General features: G+C 50.2%; 2 protein-coding genes across 2 annotated transcripts; both read left to right on the top strand.

Annotated features, from left to right (window-relative positions):
* The first annotated feature begins 3315 nt into the window (after positions 1-3315).
* On the top strand, positions 3316-4925 carry LOC103235274 (leukocyte immunoglobulin-like receptor subfamily A member 6). Its single transcript, XM_073015941.1, has 4 exons — positions 3316-3458; positions 3596-3631; positions 3772-4056; positions 4203-4925. Exons 1-4 carry the CDS (start codon positions 3425-3427, stop codon positions 4547-4549), a joined length of 702 nt encoding a protein of 233 aa, XP_072872042.1. The 5' UTR covers positions 3316-3424; the 3' UTR covers positions 4550-4925.
* A 569-nt stretch (positions 4926-5494) lies between these two features.
* On the top strand, positions 5495-15269 carry LOC103235275 (leukocyte immunoglobulin-like receptor subfamily A member 4). The gene is given in 8 exon segments (XM_073015942.1): positions 5495-5789; positions 10792-11076; positions 11216-11515; positions 11713-12009; positions 12263-12565; positions 14884-14934; positions 15083-15193; positions 15196-15269. Coding segments are annotated over 8 exon segments (1629 nt in total). The 5' UTR covers positions 5495-5581.
* The last annotated feature ends 881 nt before the right edge of the window (positions 15270-16150 follow it).

Below are 16150 nucleotides of genomic sequence, written 5' to 3'. Positions count from 1 at the left end.
TACATGTGTAGAACGTGCAGGTTTGTTACATAGGTATGCACGTGCCATGTTGGTTTGCTGCACCTATCAACTCGTGATTTACATTAGGTATTTCTCCTAATACTCTCTCTCACCCAGCCCCTCACCCCCGACAGGCCCCAGTGTGTGATGTTCCCCACCCTGTGTCCAAGTGTTCTCATGATTCACCTCCCACATATTAGTGAGAACATGCAGTGTTTGGTTTCCTGTCCTTGCGATAGTTTGCTGAGAATTATGGTTTCCAACTTCATCCATGTCCCTGCAAAGGACATAAACTTTTCCTTTTTTATGGCTGCATAGTATTCCATGGTGTGTATGTGCCACATTTTCCTAATCCAGTCTGTCATTGATGGACATTTGGGTTGATTCCAAGTCTTTGCTATTGTGAATAGGGCCGCAATAAACATACGTGTGCATGTGTCTTTATAGCAGCATGATTTATAATCCTTTGGGTATATACCCAGGAATGGGATGGCTGGGTCAAATGGTATTTCTAGTTCCAGATCCTTGAGGAATCACCACACTGTCTTCCACAATGGTTGAACTAATTTAGACTCCCACCAACAGTGTAAAAGTGTTCCTATTTCTCCACATCCTCTCCAGCACCTGTTGTTTCCTGACTTTTTAATGATCGTCATTCTAACTGGCATGAGATGGTATCTCATCGTGGTTTTGAGTTTATTGTATATTTTCAAATAGCTAGAACTCCTGGGCTCAGGTGATCCGCTTGCCTTGGCCTCCCAGAGTGCTGGGATGAAGTGTGTCTTTTTATTATAACTTTTAATTGACACACAATAATCGTATATATTTGTAGGGTATAGAGTTGATATTGCAACACATGTATATAATGTAATGGTTATATAAGGGTAATTAACATATCCGCCATTTCAAACATTTATCGTTTCTTTGTGTTGAAAACATTCAAAATCCTCTTTTCTAGCTATCTGAAAATACATAATAAACCTTAATGAGTCAATAGGTTGCCGTTGGTGGTGCTTCTCATCATTACGGGGGTTACTCTTTGCTGTCCGTGTTTGTCGAATGGTTCATTTCTTACACACCTAACTGTCCATGCAAGGTAGTTCTTAGTGCTCTCCTGGGAGTCAGACTGAAAAAGAGGGGATTGTTCCGGCTGTCCCTGCTGCATGACCTCTACTTCTCCAAATATGTCATCTGCTTAGGGTCTTGCCCAGCACGGGAGGGTCTAGTGTGAACCTCACACTCACACGTGGGACAGACGCCCATATCTGACCATGTTACAGTGAATCTGTTTCACACAAAAAAGGGAGATGATCCAGTGTGGACCCTGGACCCAGGTCAATGAGCAGAGATATTCCAGTGCCTGTCCACGCACACAGGGGAGGAGGAACCACAGTTTCCAGCCTCACCCAGAGCCCTGACTCCTTTGTGCCTGTGAGGACCTGGGGTTCCTCTTCTGTGACACACAGAGGTGGAAATCTCCCCCGCTAATGAGCCCTGGGTGGTCCCAGGCATCAGTGGTCCCTCAGCTCTGGTCTATGATCTGTCTTATGGCACCCTGTCTATTTCAGGAATTTGTTATTTAACTTTTTCTACGTAAGACCGTGACTACATGATTCGGAAACATCGTATGTAGGTTTCTCGGTGTTCAAAGCCAATGTGGGCTCTTGATGGCAGCATCAATGCTCCACGGTGGAGCCCAATATCAGGATCCTCTCCCGTCCTAACCCTCCTGTCTTAACTCGTCTGGAAATTCACCATGGCTGAGGCTGAGCCTCTCCCTTGTCCTGGGCACCGCTGCCCTCCACGGCCACTGTGATGAGTGGGGTTCATGACAACAGGCTCCAAACGAGGAAACTGAGGCTCAAGGATGGGATATTACTGCCCAAGGTCACACAGGCAGGGGATGATAATCAGGAACTAAATAAAAGTAATCTCCCAACCCAGCGTCCAAAATCAGAGCTTAAACCTAATGTAATTGCTCCAAAAACCTCAAACGTGGATTAAGGCACAGAGGATGGCCCAGGAAGTGAGGGGCACTGAGGAGGCAGGAATGACTTAGAAGTTTGTTCTCAGGGATGGGTGGGGGTGAAGGCTGCTGCAAAAAGAAAGGAAGGAAAGAAGGAGGGAAGGAGGGAGGGAGGGAGGAGGGAGAGAGGGAGGGAGAGAGGAAGAGGAAGAAGGAAAGAAGGAGGGAAGGAAGGAAGGAGGGAAGGAAGGAAAGAGGAGAGGAAAGAGGAGAGGAAGGAAGGAGGGAAGGAGGGAAGGAAGGAGGGAAGGAAGGAAGGAGGGAAGGAGGGAAGGAAGGAAGGAGGGAAGGAGGGAAGGAAGGAGGGAAGGAGGGAAGGAAGGAGGGAAGGAGGGAAGGAAGGAGGGAAGGAGGGAAGGAAGGAGGGAAGGAGGGAAGGAAGGAGGGAAGGAGGGAAGGAAGGAGGGAAGGAGGGAAGGAGGGAAGGAAGGAGGGAAGGAAGGAAGGAGGGAAGGAGGGAAGGAAGGAGGGAAGGAAGGAAGGAGGGAAGGAGGGAAGGAAGGAGGGAAGGAGGGAAGGAAGGAGGGAAGGAAGGAAGGAGGGAAGGAGGGAAGGAAGGAGGGAAGGAGGAAAGGAAAGAGGGAAGGAAAGGAGGAAGGAGGGAAGGAAGGAAGGAAGGAAGGAGGGAAGGAGGGAAGGAAGGAGGGAAGGAGGGAAGAAAGGAGGGCAGGAAAAAAAAGAGAGAAGGGAAGTTTGGTAGAAAGGAAGGGATTGTTCTTGAAGGGAAAAGAAAGGGACTGTTTGGGAGAAAAAAAACACACACTCCAGGGACAGAAAAACATACGTTTTATTATCTTTATTCCCTGCGTTTCTCCTGTGTTCTCACTGCCACTCACAGCTCAGCCTGGGCTGCACAACCCGGTGTCAGGTGCGTCTCTGCTGACCTGGGTCTGCCTGCAGCATGGACCTGCATCTTCCCTGAAGCATCTCCAGGGCTGGAGAGACGACTGCCATGGTAAGGACCCCGCGATGCTGAGCCAATGGACGGGCTGAAGGAGGGAGGGAGACCCCATGGGGAGGCTCTGAGAGGGAAGAGGAGCCCATGGTCGCCCTCGCCTGAAAGGGGCTGACTCAGGAAGTCACCGGGTCTATTTGCTGCTGTGTCCCGGCCCTCAGTGAGATAAAGATAAATCAGGCAGACAGTGACCCAGGGACAGGGAGACCCCATTTCTCTCTGAAATGTCTGCAGAGAGCCTGGTGCCCGCCCCACCTCAGCCCTGGGGAAATGAGAGCCAGGCTCCGGGGGAGGGCAGTTTCTGTTCCTGTGGGCTGAGGATGAGACACCCCCCCGATAAGAAGGACCCAGCCTCTGAGGGGCCACACCCTGTGTGTCTCTCTGTCCTGCCAGCACCGAGGTCTCATCCATTTACAAAGCTGAAAGGAGACAGAGGAGACGCCATGACCCCCACCCTCACAGCCTTGCTCTGCTTTGGTGAGATTTGAAGAGGAGAGAGGAAATCCCACAGGCCCTGGCCTATCAAGAGATCCCAGGGCTTTAGGCAGCTCCCAGGTAGGGGAGGACCTGCTCAGGCTTCGGGGGCAAATCTCTCACAGGGAACTCTCTTCCAGGGCTGAGTCTGGGCCCCAGGACCCACGTGCAGGCAGGTGAGTCTGTCCCCAGCTCTCCCAGGTCCCACCTCCTCACCCTGGACAGCTGGGGATGGAGACAGCAGATCTGGGCAGGGAGCTGGGATGATCTGACGGGTGGGGAAGGTCCTGGGATCCAGGCTCTGATTTCCTTCCAGGGCCCCTCCCCAAACCCGCCCTCTGGGCTGAGCCAGGCTCTGTGATCATCCGGGGGAGCCCCGTGACCATCTGGTGTCGGGGGACCCTGGAGGCCCAGGAGTACCGTCTGGATAAAGAGGGAAGCACAGATCCCTGGGACAGAATGAACCCACTGGAGACAAGGAACAAGGCCAGATTCTCCATCCCATCCATGACAGAGCACCATGCAAGGACATATCACTGTTGCTATCACAGCCCTGAAGGCTGGTCAGAGCACAGCGATCCCCTGGAGCTGGTGGTGACAGGTGAGAGGACACTCAGGGGTCCCAGCCCCAGACTCTGTCCTCAGGAAGGGGGTCGGCTCTCAGGGGCGTCTCCCTCTCACAGCCCAGCCCTGGGGATGATGCGGGAGGTGGGAGCCCATTAAACACGGTGCCTCCTTCTCTCCTAGGAGCCTACAGCAAACCCACCCTCTCAGCCCTGCCCGGCCCTGTGGTGGCCTCAGGAGGGAACGTGACCCTCCGATGTGGTTCACCGAAGGGATATCAGCATTTTGTTCTGATTGAGGAAGGAGAACACAGGCTCCCCCGGACCCTGGACTCACAGCAGCTCCACAGTGGGTGGTACCAGGCCCTGTTCCCTGTGGGCCCCGTGACCCCCAGCCACAGGTGGACGTTCAGATGCTATGGATACTACAGCAACACCTCCCAGGTGTGGTCCCACCGCAGTGACCCCCTGGAGATTCTGGCCTCAGGTGAGGGACCACGGCCTTCTCTAATCCACTTTCGGGGCAGCTGACAGGCTGTGGGGAGTTTGGCTGGTGACTGACTCTGGAAAGGACCCAGAGTGATGTGTGGATGGACGGGCTGCAGGCGTGAGGGAGACCCCATGGGGAGGCTCTGACGTGGGAGGAGGAGGCCTTGGCCACCCTCACCTGGAAGGGGAGGACTCCGGAAGGCACCGGTGTGTTTGCTGTGAGGTCCCGGCTCTCAGGGAGAGGAGGAAGGATCAGGCACAGGGGCCAGGGCTAGGGAGACCCCACTCCTCAGAAATGACTCCAAGACAGCCCGGGTGAGAAGGAGGTCCTGGGGTCAGAGACTCAGAGTGTGAGAGACAGTGAGACCTGCAGGGCCAGGACGGGAGAGGAACCAGCGTGGGAGGAACCAGCCCTCTGAGTCCCGGCTCCTCTTTCCCGCCAGGCGTGTCTAGGAAGCCCTCCCTCCTGATGCTGCAGGGCCCTGTCGTGGCCCCTGGAGAGAATCTGACCCTCCAGTGTCGCTCTGATGTCGGCTACGACAGATTCACTCTGCACAAGGCGGGGCAACGTACCTTTCTCCAGCGCCCTGCTCAGCAGCCCCAGGCCGGGCTCTCCCAGGCCAATTTCACCCTGGGCCCTGTGAGGGGCTACCACGGGGGCCAGTACAGATGCTACGGTGCACACAACCTCTCCTTCGAGTGGTCGGCCCCCAGTGACCCCCTGGACATCCTGATAGCAGGTGAGGAGCCCAGTGGGTTCAATCAGGGATCCAGGCTCTGCACAGGCCCTGCTGGGGGAGCCCAGGTGGTGATGGCCGGGATGGAGGGGAAGGAGAGATAGATAGAGACAGTGGATGTGCGGGGAGGGGGACACTCAGAGAAAACAGAGACAGAGACTGAGGGTCCCAGAGAGAGGCCTGGGGAGGTCTCAGCTCAGAACAAGGTGGGGCAGCCCCTCACCCATCCGTCTTCTCTCCAGGACAGATCCCTGGCAGACCCTCCCTCTCGGTGCAGTTGTGGCCCACGGTGGTGTCAGGAGAGAAGGTGACCCTGCTGTGTCAATCACAAGAGTGGATGGACACTTTCCTTCTGACCAAGGAGGGGGCAGCGCATCCCCCGCTGCATCTGAGATCAAAGCACGAAGCTCCTGTGTACCAGGCTGAATTCCCCATGAGTCCTGTGACGTCAGCCCACGCGGGAACCTACAGGTGCTACGGCTCATGCAGCTCCAACCCCCATCTGCTGTCTCCCCCCAGTGACCCACTGGAGCTCGTGGTCTCAGGTGAGGGCCCTGACCCTGTCCTCTCTGAGCTCAAAGGCTCAGCTCAAGCCTCTTTCCCTCTGTTTTGGTTCTCAGGAGCTGCTGATACACTCAGCCCATCACAAAACGAGTCTGACTCTGAGACTGATGTGTGAGGAGATGCTCTCAGTTATGGGGCTGGCACAGATGATTGGGTCCTGTGAAGGGGAGGTGGGTGACCTGGGGGGACATCCAGGGCTCCTAGGCTGATTCTGATCCACCTTGACCTCTGTGACTTCTTTGCCCACCATCCCCAGCCTCGCACCCCCAGGATTACACAGTGGAGAATCTCATCCGCATGGGCGTGGCTGGCTTGATCCTGGTGGTCCTCGGGATTCTGTTATTTGAGGCTTGGCATAGCTGGAGAAGCTTCCCAAGATGCAGCTGGGAGGTGAACAACAGAGAGGATAATGGACCTTTCGGAGTCGTGAAGCCTCAGGAACAGATCTGATGATCCCAGGAGATTCTGGAAGAAAATCTAGGGCCAAAGCTATCTGGACTGTCTGCTGGTCATTTCTAGAGGAAGGAACCAATGTTTGAGTGCAGGGACATTTTCTGGGGTGATCCATGGAGAACCATTAAAATGTGATACCTTTCCTCTCCATTAATGTTGACTTTCCTTGGTTGGATCCGCTTCTTTTCCCACCCTTGGACATGCGGCTACATCCCACACAACTGTCTTGGGTCCACACCTCCGCACACCTGCGTGCTCTGGTCCATGGCATGTCACACAGTCCTCTTCATTTCTCATTGCGACACTTCCTGGTGTACTTTATTGGGTCTTCATGTCTTCCGTTCAGAGTTCCACACCTGGTTTAGGAGCTAATTCAATGGGAGAAGATCAGATTTCCACCAGGAAAAGATAAATGCACCATGATGCCTTCATCTCCTTATCAGATGCTATCTGTGTAGTTTCTCACCTCCTTATCAGATGCTACCCTACTAGCCCTTCCCTCCTTATCAGATGCTATCTGTGTAGTTTCTCACCTCCTTATCAGATGCTACCCTACCAGCCCTTCCCTCCTTATTAGATGCTATCTGTGTAGTTTCTCCTGAAATATCACCGCTTGGAATCATCACACTGGCATTTTAAGTCACAACCCAGTGGTGTGGAAAGTGGTCCATCAGTTCCTTGCAGAACTGAACCCATGATTAAATATATGCTAATCAGTACATGTAACGCATCATATCAACTGAATGAAAGACCAAAATCCCATGATCATCACAAATGCATTAAAAAGCATTTGATAAGATTCGACATCCCTTCATAATAAAAACTTTGAACACACTGGATACGGAAGGAATGTACATCAACACAATAAAGGTCACATATGACAAACAAACAGCTGACATTTATCCTGAGTGGGGAAAAGCTGAAAGTCTTTCCTCTAAGGACTGGACCAAGACAAGGGTGCCCACTTTCACCACTATTAATCAACCTCTACTGAAGTCCTAGCCAGAGCAATTAGGCACCCTTCCGGAAGCCCCTCCTGAGCTCTCACCACAGAGAGATTTCCCATTTGGAAACTCGGATATTTATTATCCTGGGCGGAGGCAATGTCTCTTGATTATGGGCACTTTCCATCACCAGGCACCTGCTAGTCCTCTCCATACCTTCCCTCTCAGGAAAGGAATTGTCCCTCATGGGATTCTAGGGAAGACACCCCAGGACCCCTATCAGTCACTAGCGAGATGACAGAGTAGAGGAAGGCAGGGGACCAACCCTCCATAGAGAATAGTCCTACTTCGGTGGGGCGAGGGAGGCTCTCCCTCACCCATGTGCTGTCCTGTCACCTTGGAACCCTAGGAGAACTTGTTAGTCACCCACAGAATCCACCCCTGAATGTGGTGTGCAAAGTGGTGCTCTTAGCCTCCAGTGTGAAGTCCCTGGGGAGACGGAAGGCCCCCGTGTGAGTGAAGGCTGTGCCACCTCCAGCTGTGGAACCTTGGGCTAGGCAGCCCCTCCTGAGTCCCCAGGTTCCCCATCCGCATCTGAGACTGTGGTCAGTGTGGGAATCCGTGAGACCCTTCAGCCTCCAATGCTCTGGGACGGAGGCCTCGTCCACAGGGAGGAAGGGGTCAGTGACCTGAGCCCCTACTCAGGAGCGAGTCTAATCCACTCTCCATCAGGGCCTGTGGGGAAGGGAAGATGAAGAAACGAAGCCTGCACCTGGCTGTGTGGGCGCAGTAGGTGAGGGAGAGGATGAGGGCTCCTGAGAGTGTGCCGTGTGGCAGAGATCCTGCAGCACACTCAGGAAGGGCTCTGGAAGGATCCAAGGAAAGTTTCCAAGAAGAGGGAAGAGTAAGTGACAGAGACCCTCAACCGTGGATTTCACTGAGGTGCCCATGATGATATAGGGAGAATGGGGGTGTCTGGGCAGGAAGAATATCGTCAGGGTGAAACGGGTGGTGATGGGCTCCATGTCAGAACTCCTGTGGAGGGAGGGGCCTGGCCCACATGAAGAGGTCTCTGATCCTATCCCAGCCCCCAGCCCCTGTTCTCCAGGATGACACTGTGGGAATTCCATCAGGAGGGGTGTGATAGGACTGGTCTTCCTGGCTCTATTCACAATGCTGGCTGGGGCCTGGGAACCCATGGGGAGCCACAGGTGGAAAGGGAGGAGACTCGATGAACCCAGCAGCAACAAACATGGGGTCTGACAATGGAACTCACTTCCTGAAGGCCAAGAAAGACACCTTGTAGAACAAAAGGGAAAGGGTGGTGGTTTGCTTGGTTCCATTCACTGACAACCCACAGGAGATGTCCAGTCCTCTTTTTATTTATTATTTTATTTTATTTTATTTTATTTTATTTTATTTTATTTTATTTTATATTTTGAGATGGAGTTTTGCTCTTGTTGGCCAGGCTAGAGTGCAATGGTGCAATCTTGACTCACTACAACCTCCGCCTCCCGGGTTCAAGCGATTCTCCTGCCTCATCCTCCAACGTAGCCAGGATTACAGGCGCCTGCCACCACAGCCAGGTAGCGTTTGTATTTTGAGTCAAGACGGGATTTCGTCATCTTGGCCAGACTGGTCTCAAACTCCTGACCTCATGTGATGTGATCTGCCCACCTGGGCCACCCAAAGTGCTGGGATTACAGACGTGAGCCACTGCACCCAGTAAGAGTTTCAGTGCTCTATCGGATTCCCTGCCTACTCCATGTTACATGTAATGTTCCAACTCAGGCGTGTTTCCTTTCCTTTCCGTCTCCTTCCTCTTCTCCTTCTCCTTTTTTCTTTTCAGTTTTTATTTTTGGAGACAGAGCCTTGCTCTGTTGCCCAGGCTGGAGTGCAGTGGCGCAATCTCGGCTCACTGCAACCTCTGCCTCCTGGGTTCAAGAGATTCTCCTGACTCAGGCTCTTGAGTAGCTGAGATTACAGGTGCATGCCACCACGCCTGGCTAATTTTTGTATTTTTAGTAGAGATGAGGTTTCACCATGTTGGCCAGGCTGGTCTCGAACTTCTGCCCTCAGGTAATCCACCCGCCTCAGCCTCCCAAAGTGCTGGGAGTACAGGCATGAGTCACCACTCCCAGTCCTGAGTGATCTTTCCTCTTTAGAGTGTTCTCACAACCACCTCTCACTGGGTTTTCTTGTTCTTTTTTTTTTTTTCGACAGAGTCTGGCTCTCTTGACCAGGCTGGAGTGCAGTGGCGTGATCTTGGCTCACTGCAACCTCCGCCTCCTGGGTTCGAGTGATTCTCTCACCTCAGCCTCCCGAGTAGCTGGGATTACGGATGCATGCCATCACACCCGGCTAATTTTTGTATTTTTAGTAAAGACAGGGTTTCACCATGTTGGTCAGGTTGGTCTCGAACTCCTGACCTTGTGATCCACCTGCCTCGGCCTCCCAAAGTGCTCGGATTACAGGCGTGAGCCACCACACCCAGCCAGCTTTCTTGTTCGTATCCCTTAGTTCTCTGCCAGGGAATAAGATAGAAACCGTTCCCTCAACCACATTCTAGTTGTGGTCCCTATTCTCATATTTCCACTTCTCTCTCTTTGGCAATAAATTAATTAATTGAGAAACAAGTTGCTGAATGTTCATCTTCTGCTAAATTGCATCCCCTAAGTTTCCCAGAGCCTCCCCTAATGAAATCGACTGTGTTTACTGAAAGCAGGAAGTGGGTCTCTTCAGATCAGGATGACTGTCTCGTCGGGAAATGTTTGTCTCCGCATCGGTGGGGAAAAGGAAAGTCGATGTCATGAGTGGAGGCTCTGAGAAAGTAAGGGCTGGGTTTTCAGTTTAGACTCCCGCCCAGTTGGTAGCTGACCTAGACGTGATGTTAGGTTTACCCTCCGCGGGCAGGTTTTCAGACAGAGGAGCCCTGGCCATCAGGGAACACCTCAGCTTTGGGCTGAGATGTGTGCAGAGGGCCTGGGTCCTCCTGAGCCCCCACACTGGGGGGAATCAGAGACAGGCCCAGCAAGAGGCTGTGTCCACTTCCTGTGGGTTGACAGCTGTGGGGACCCAGACAGGCGGCAGCAGGCTCTGCCTTAACCACATCCGCGCGTCTGTCTGTCCTGGTGGGTCGTGTGGTCTCCTGTCCCACAGCTGGAGCACGAAGAGCAGGCATCATGGTGTCCATCCTCCCTGTTCTTCTGTGCCTCAGTCAGTGGTGGAGAGACGAGGGACAGGAGGGGCACTGGGCTGGGGTGAGGGGTGTCCCACAGCAGACTTGTTCACTGGAGACCCTCAGGGGTCCAGTGGCTACTGGTGCTCCAGCAGGAAGGGAAGACACACCTCTGTCTTCCAAATCCCCCACAGGAAACTCTCCTCCATGGCTGAGTCTGGGCCAGAAAACCCGAGCACCTGCAGGTGAGTCTCTGCTAAGCTCCCACGCCCTACCTCACACTCAGCAGCCGGACTCTCATCTCAGGGCCTTCTGAACGGAGGGTGAGAAAACCAAGAAGGTCCATGGCCTGAGCTGGGAATGAGGGGTGGGGGAGGTCTGTGGACTCCAGCCTGTGGTTTCTTCCAGGGATCCTCCCCAAACCCAGCCTCTGGGCTGAGCCAGGCTCTGTGATCAGCTGGGGGAGCTCCGTGACCCTCTGGTGCCAGGGTACCCTGGATACCCAGGGTTACCATCTCACCAAGGAAGGAAGCCCGATGACCTGGCACCAACAGAGCCCACCAGGGCCCAGGAACAAGACCAACTTCTTCATCCCATCCATGAGAGAGCACTATGCAGGGGCATACCGCTGTCACTATCTCAGCTCTGCAGGCTGGTCAGAGCTCAGTGACCCGCTGGAACTGGTGGTGACAGGTAAGAGGACACTCAGGGGTCCCAGGGTCAGGAAGGAGGTCAGCTCTCAGGGGCATCTTCGTTCTAATAACTCAGCCCTGGGGGATGATGTGGGAGGCGTGAGTCCCGTTTAAGACAGTGCCTCCTTCTTTCCTAGGAGCCTACAGGAAACCCACCCTCTCAGCCCTGCCAAGCCCTGTGGTGACCTCAGGAGAGAACGTCACCATCCAGTGTAGCTCAAGGCTGGGATTTCAAAGATTCATTTTGATTGAGGAAGGAGAAAACAAGCTCTCCTGGATGCTGGACTCACAGGAACTCTCCAACGGGCTGTTCCTGGCCCTGTTCCCTGTGGGCCCTGTGGCCCCCAGTCACCGGTGGATGTTCAGATGCCATGGATATTACAGGAACATCACCCGGGTGTGGTCGGAACCCAGTGACACCATTGAGATCCTGGTCTCAGGTACAGACGTCTGCTCCTTGCCCGAGAACTCACTCTCAGGGAGTCCCACGTAGGAGGGTGGAACAAGGGAAGTTTGGGACTCCTGAGCCCAGAGAGACTGAGTGTGAGAGACAGTGAGACCCGCAGGGCCAGAACGGGAGAAGGAAGGGGCATGGGAGGAACCAGTCCTCCTAGTCCCAACTCTTGTTTTCCTCCAGGCGTGTCTAGGAAGCCCTCCCTCCTGACCCCGCAGGGTCCTGTCGTGGCCCCTGGAGAGAACCTGACCCTGCAGTGTGGCTCTGATGTCGGCTACAACAGATTCGCTCTGTACAAGGAGCAGGGACATGATCTCCTCCAGGGCTCTGGCCAGCAGCCCCAGGCTGGGCTCTCCCAGGCCAACTTCACCGTGGGCCCTGTGAGGGTGTCCCACGCGGGCCAGTACAGATGCTACGGTGCACACAACCTCTCCTCCGAGTGGTCGGCCCCCAGTGACCCCCTGGACATCCTGATCTCAGGTGAGGAGCCCAGCGGGTTCAGTCAGGGATCCAGGCTCTGCTCAGGCCCTGCTGGGGGAGCCCAGGTGGTGATGGCCGGGATGAGGGGTGGGGGTCCTAAGGGAGAAAGACACAGAGAGACAGGGGATGGGTGGGGAGGGGGAGACTCAGAGAAAACAGAGACAGAGAGACTGAGGGCCCCAGGGAGAGGCCTGGGGAAGTCTCAGCTCAGAACAAGGTGGGGCAGCCCCTCACCCATCCTTCTTCTCTCCAGGACAGATCCCTGACAGACCCTTCCTCTCAGTGCAGCCGGGCCCCACAGTAGCCTCAGGAAAGAACGTGACCCTGCTGTGTCAGTCACGGAGCCCGATGGACACTTTCCTTCTGACCAAGGAGGGAGCAGCCCATCACCTGCTGCGTCTGAGATCAGAGCACCGAGCTCACCAGCACCAGGCTGAATTCCCCATGGGTCCTGTGACCTCAGCCCATGCGGGGACCTACAGGTGCTACAGCTCACACAGATTCTTCCCCTACCTGCTGTCTCACCCCAGTGACGCCCTGGAGCTCGTGGTCTCAGGTGAGGGCCCTGACCTTGTCCTCTCTGAGCTCAAAGGCTCAGCTCAGGCCCTGCCCCCAGCAGAGCTCAGGACGCTAAGGAAAGAGGGGAGTAAAGGGAGAGGGCCCAGCCCATAAGAGGGTGGAAATTGTCAGGGACCTCCTAAGCCTGGGCTCCCACCCCAGAGACCTCAGATGGGGCTAAAGGCCAGGGAGGACTGAAATGAGATATGGAGGAACCTCGGAGGAATCATACTTAGACTGAGGATAGAAGATGGAGGCTCCACCCACTCCCCACCTGGGCTCCCCCGGCGGCCCCGGAACACTCAGTGCATACCTGAGACTAAGGGGCGATTGTGCACCTGCTCACTGCAGCAATGCAGGCAAATATTCAACAGCAAACCTCGTGCGCAATTCCTTTCTGTCCTTTATTTTTTATGTCCACGTATCTATTGTTTCTCTTTCTGTTTCTGAAGATTTCAAAGCAATGCTGGCATTTATAATTTACACATTTAATTTGGTAGGTAGCGTTATGATGTAAAGTGACTGTGCTCTGATTTTCTTTGGGATTAAATTAAATATGTGCATTCATGATGGAGAATAACTTCTTATGAATAATGTCTGTTTATCCAACACATTTAAAATTAAACTGTATACATTTATATCAGCAGGCTTTTGAAGTTATATTCATAACAACTGTGGACATTGTGAATTTTAAGGATTGTTTTACTACTTGAATAATTTGAAAGGCTTTGATTCCTTTCTATCTTCTAAAATTAGTTAAGTATAGATGAGAAAGTTCTTGGTTTGAGTATGCTAATTTTAGTTCCCATTAACTTACCCCGACACACACCCTTTCAATCCTTTCCCAAATGATCTCTTCTGATTTATTGATAATAATTACATTAACCACAAGAAAATGGAGGACAAACTTGTTTCTAAATTTTATAATACTCTTCTCACTTCAAATATGTATGTATGTGTTTGTACATACCCCACACACCATTATCTATCTTATAATGTATACTATGTATTATATATTTATATATACCTACACACTATTATCTATCCTATAATATATATTATGTATTATATATTTATATATACCCACACACTATTATCTATCTTAATATACACTGTGTATTATATATTTATGTATACACAATTGTATATCTTATTATATATTATGTATTATATATTTATGTATATACACCCACACAGTATTATATATCTTATAATATATATTATGCATTACATATATATACTATTATATATCTTATATATTATGTATTATATATTTATATATTAATGTATATGTTATATATAATATATAAATATATAAATATATTTATATACAATATATAAATACATAAAGTATATATTTATATTATATATTTATATTACATATTAATATATAATATATAAAATATAAATATTTGATATATTTTATATATTATATTAAATAACTGTATCATTAATATAATGAATATAATAAATATATTTCTATATTAATAAATATATTTGATATATTATACTAAATAAATATAATATATGATATTTCTATATTATATAATGTATACATATATTATATATCTATATATAACATATATAATTTATATATAACATATATTAACACACTATTATATATTGTATTATATATTATGTATTATATATTTAGAGATACACATACTATCATACATCTTATTATATATTATACATCATGTATTTATATACACACTATTATATATCATATATTATGTGTTATATATTTATATACACACACTATTGTATATCTTATAATATATAATGCATTATATATTTAGATATACACACACTATTAGATGTCTTATTATATTTTATATATTATATATTTAGATATATACACTATTATATATCTTATTACATATTTATATGTATACACACACTATTATATATATTATTACATATTATGTATTATATATTTATTTATACACACACTTATATATCTTATAATACATATTATGCATTATATATTTACATGCACACATATTATATATCTCATAATATATATTATGTATTACATATTTGTATATACACACACTATTATATATCTTATAATACATAAGCATTATATATTTACATACACACACTATTATATCTCAATTATGTATATACACATATTTATTCCTGTGCATATATGTATGTACGCACCTCTGCCGCATCAGGAAAAGGTTCTATCACATAACTACAGAACAGTTAGGAGAAATGTAGACACAAAGGAATGCAGAAACTGAGGGACATGTTGGCTTAAGTCTCTTCAACTCCTCACACACCTCCCCCCTTTTTTTGATTGATTCTCAGGAGGAGCTGAGACCCTCAGCCCGTCACAAAACCAGACAGACTCCAAGACTAGTGAGTGAGGAGATGCTCTCCGTTATGGGGCTGGCACAGAGGGTCAGGTCCTGTGAAGGGGAGGTGGGCATCCTGGGTGGACATCCAGGGGTCCTGGGTCATGATGATCTACCCTGACCTCTGTGACCTCTTTGTCCACCATCCCCAGCCTCACACCCCCAGGATTACACCGTGGAGAATCTCATCCGCATGGCTGTGGCTGGCTTGGTCCTGGTGGTCCTTGGGATTCTGCTGTTTTAGGATTGGCACAGCCAGAGAAACTCCCAAGATGCAGCCAGGAGGTAAACACAAGAGAGAACAATGCACCCGTCAGAGTGCTAGAGCCTTGGCAATGAATCTGATGGTCCCAAAAGGTTCTGAAAGAAAGTCTGGACCATCATTCGGGAAACTGTCTACTGAGAAGGTCGAGAAGCGGGGGCATGGGTCAGGTGTAGGAAGATGTCCGGGTGCCTGTAGAGAATGCTTCCTCTATTAAACCTCCATTAAATGGCGGTGCTTTCCATCCTGCTGTTGTGGACCCTCCGGGACTGCCCCTCCCTTCCTTTTGCTCCCTGTGACGTGAGGGCACATCCCCCGTGGTGGGTTTGCGTCCACACCCCTGTGATCGCGTGCTCTGGTCCACTGTCATGTAATGCATTTTTCTTTGTTTCCAACTGCCACATTCCCTGAAGTGAACTATTGATTCTCCATCTCTTCAGTTCTGAGCATAAAATAACTGGAATAGGTGGGCAAATGTGCATTTGGGACTTTGAAACATGAGTCTGAGGCCAGGCACAGTGGCTCATGCCTGTAATACCAGCACTTTGGGAGGCTGAGGTGGGCAGATCACCTGAGGTCAGGAGTTCTAGGCCAACCTGGTCAATACGGTGAAACCCCATCTCTACTAAAAATTTTAAAAATTAGCTGGGCATGGTGGGGCATGCCTGTAATCCTAGTTATTTGGGAAGCTATGGCAGGAGAATCGCTTGAACCCGGGAGGCGGAGGCTGCAGTGACCCGAGATCGGGCCACTACACTCCAGCCTGGGCAACAGAACGAGACTCCATCTCAAAAAATAAAAATAAAAAATATACTTCCTTGGTCCTTTTTGTTGGACTGCTCACCTCTCACACTTTGTCTTCCACCTAAGGTTTCTCTCATGGCTTTCTTTGGAGTTGAGAGCTGAAAAGGGAGGTCTAACCCATCATCTACTTCCACATGGCATCCAGTTTCCCAAA

The sequence above is a fragment of the Chlorocebus sabaeus genome, chromosome 6 (assembly GCF_047675955.1).
Source record: "Chlorocebus sabaeus isolate Y175 chromosome 6, mChlSab1.0.hap1, whole genome shotgun sequence".
NCBI lineage: Eukaryota > Metazoa > Chordata > Mammalia > Primates > Cercopithecidae > Chlorocebus > Chlorocebus sabaeus.
The sequence above is the reverse complement of the archived record's forward strand: the minus strand, read 5'-3'. Positions and strand labels throughout refer to the sequence as shown.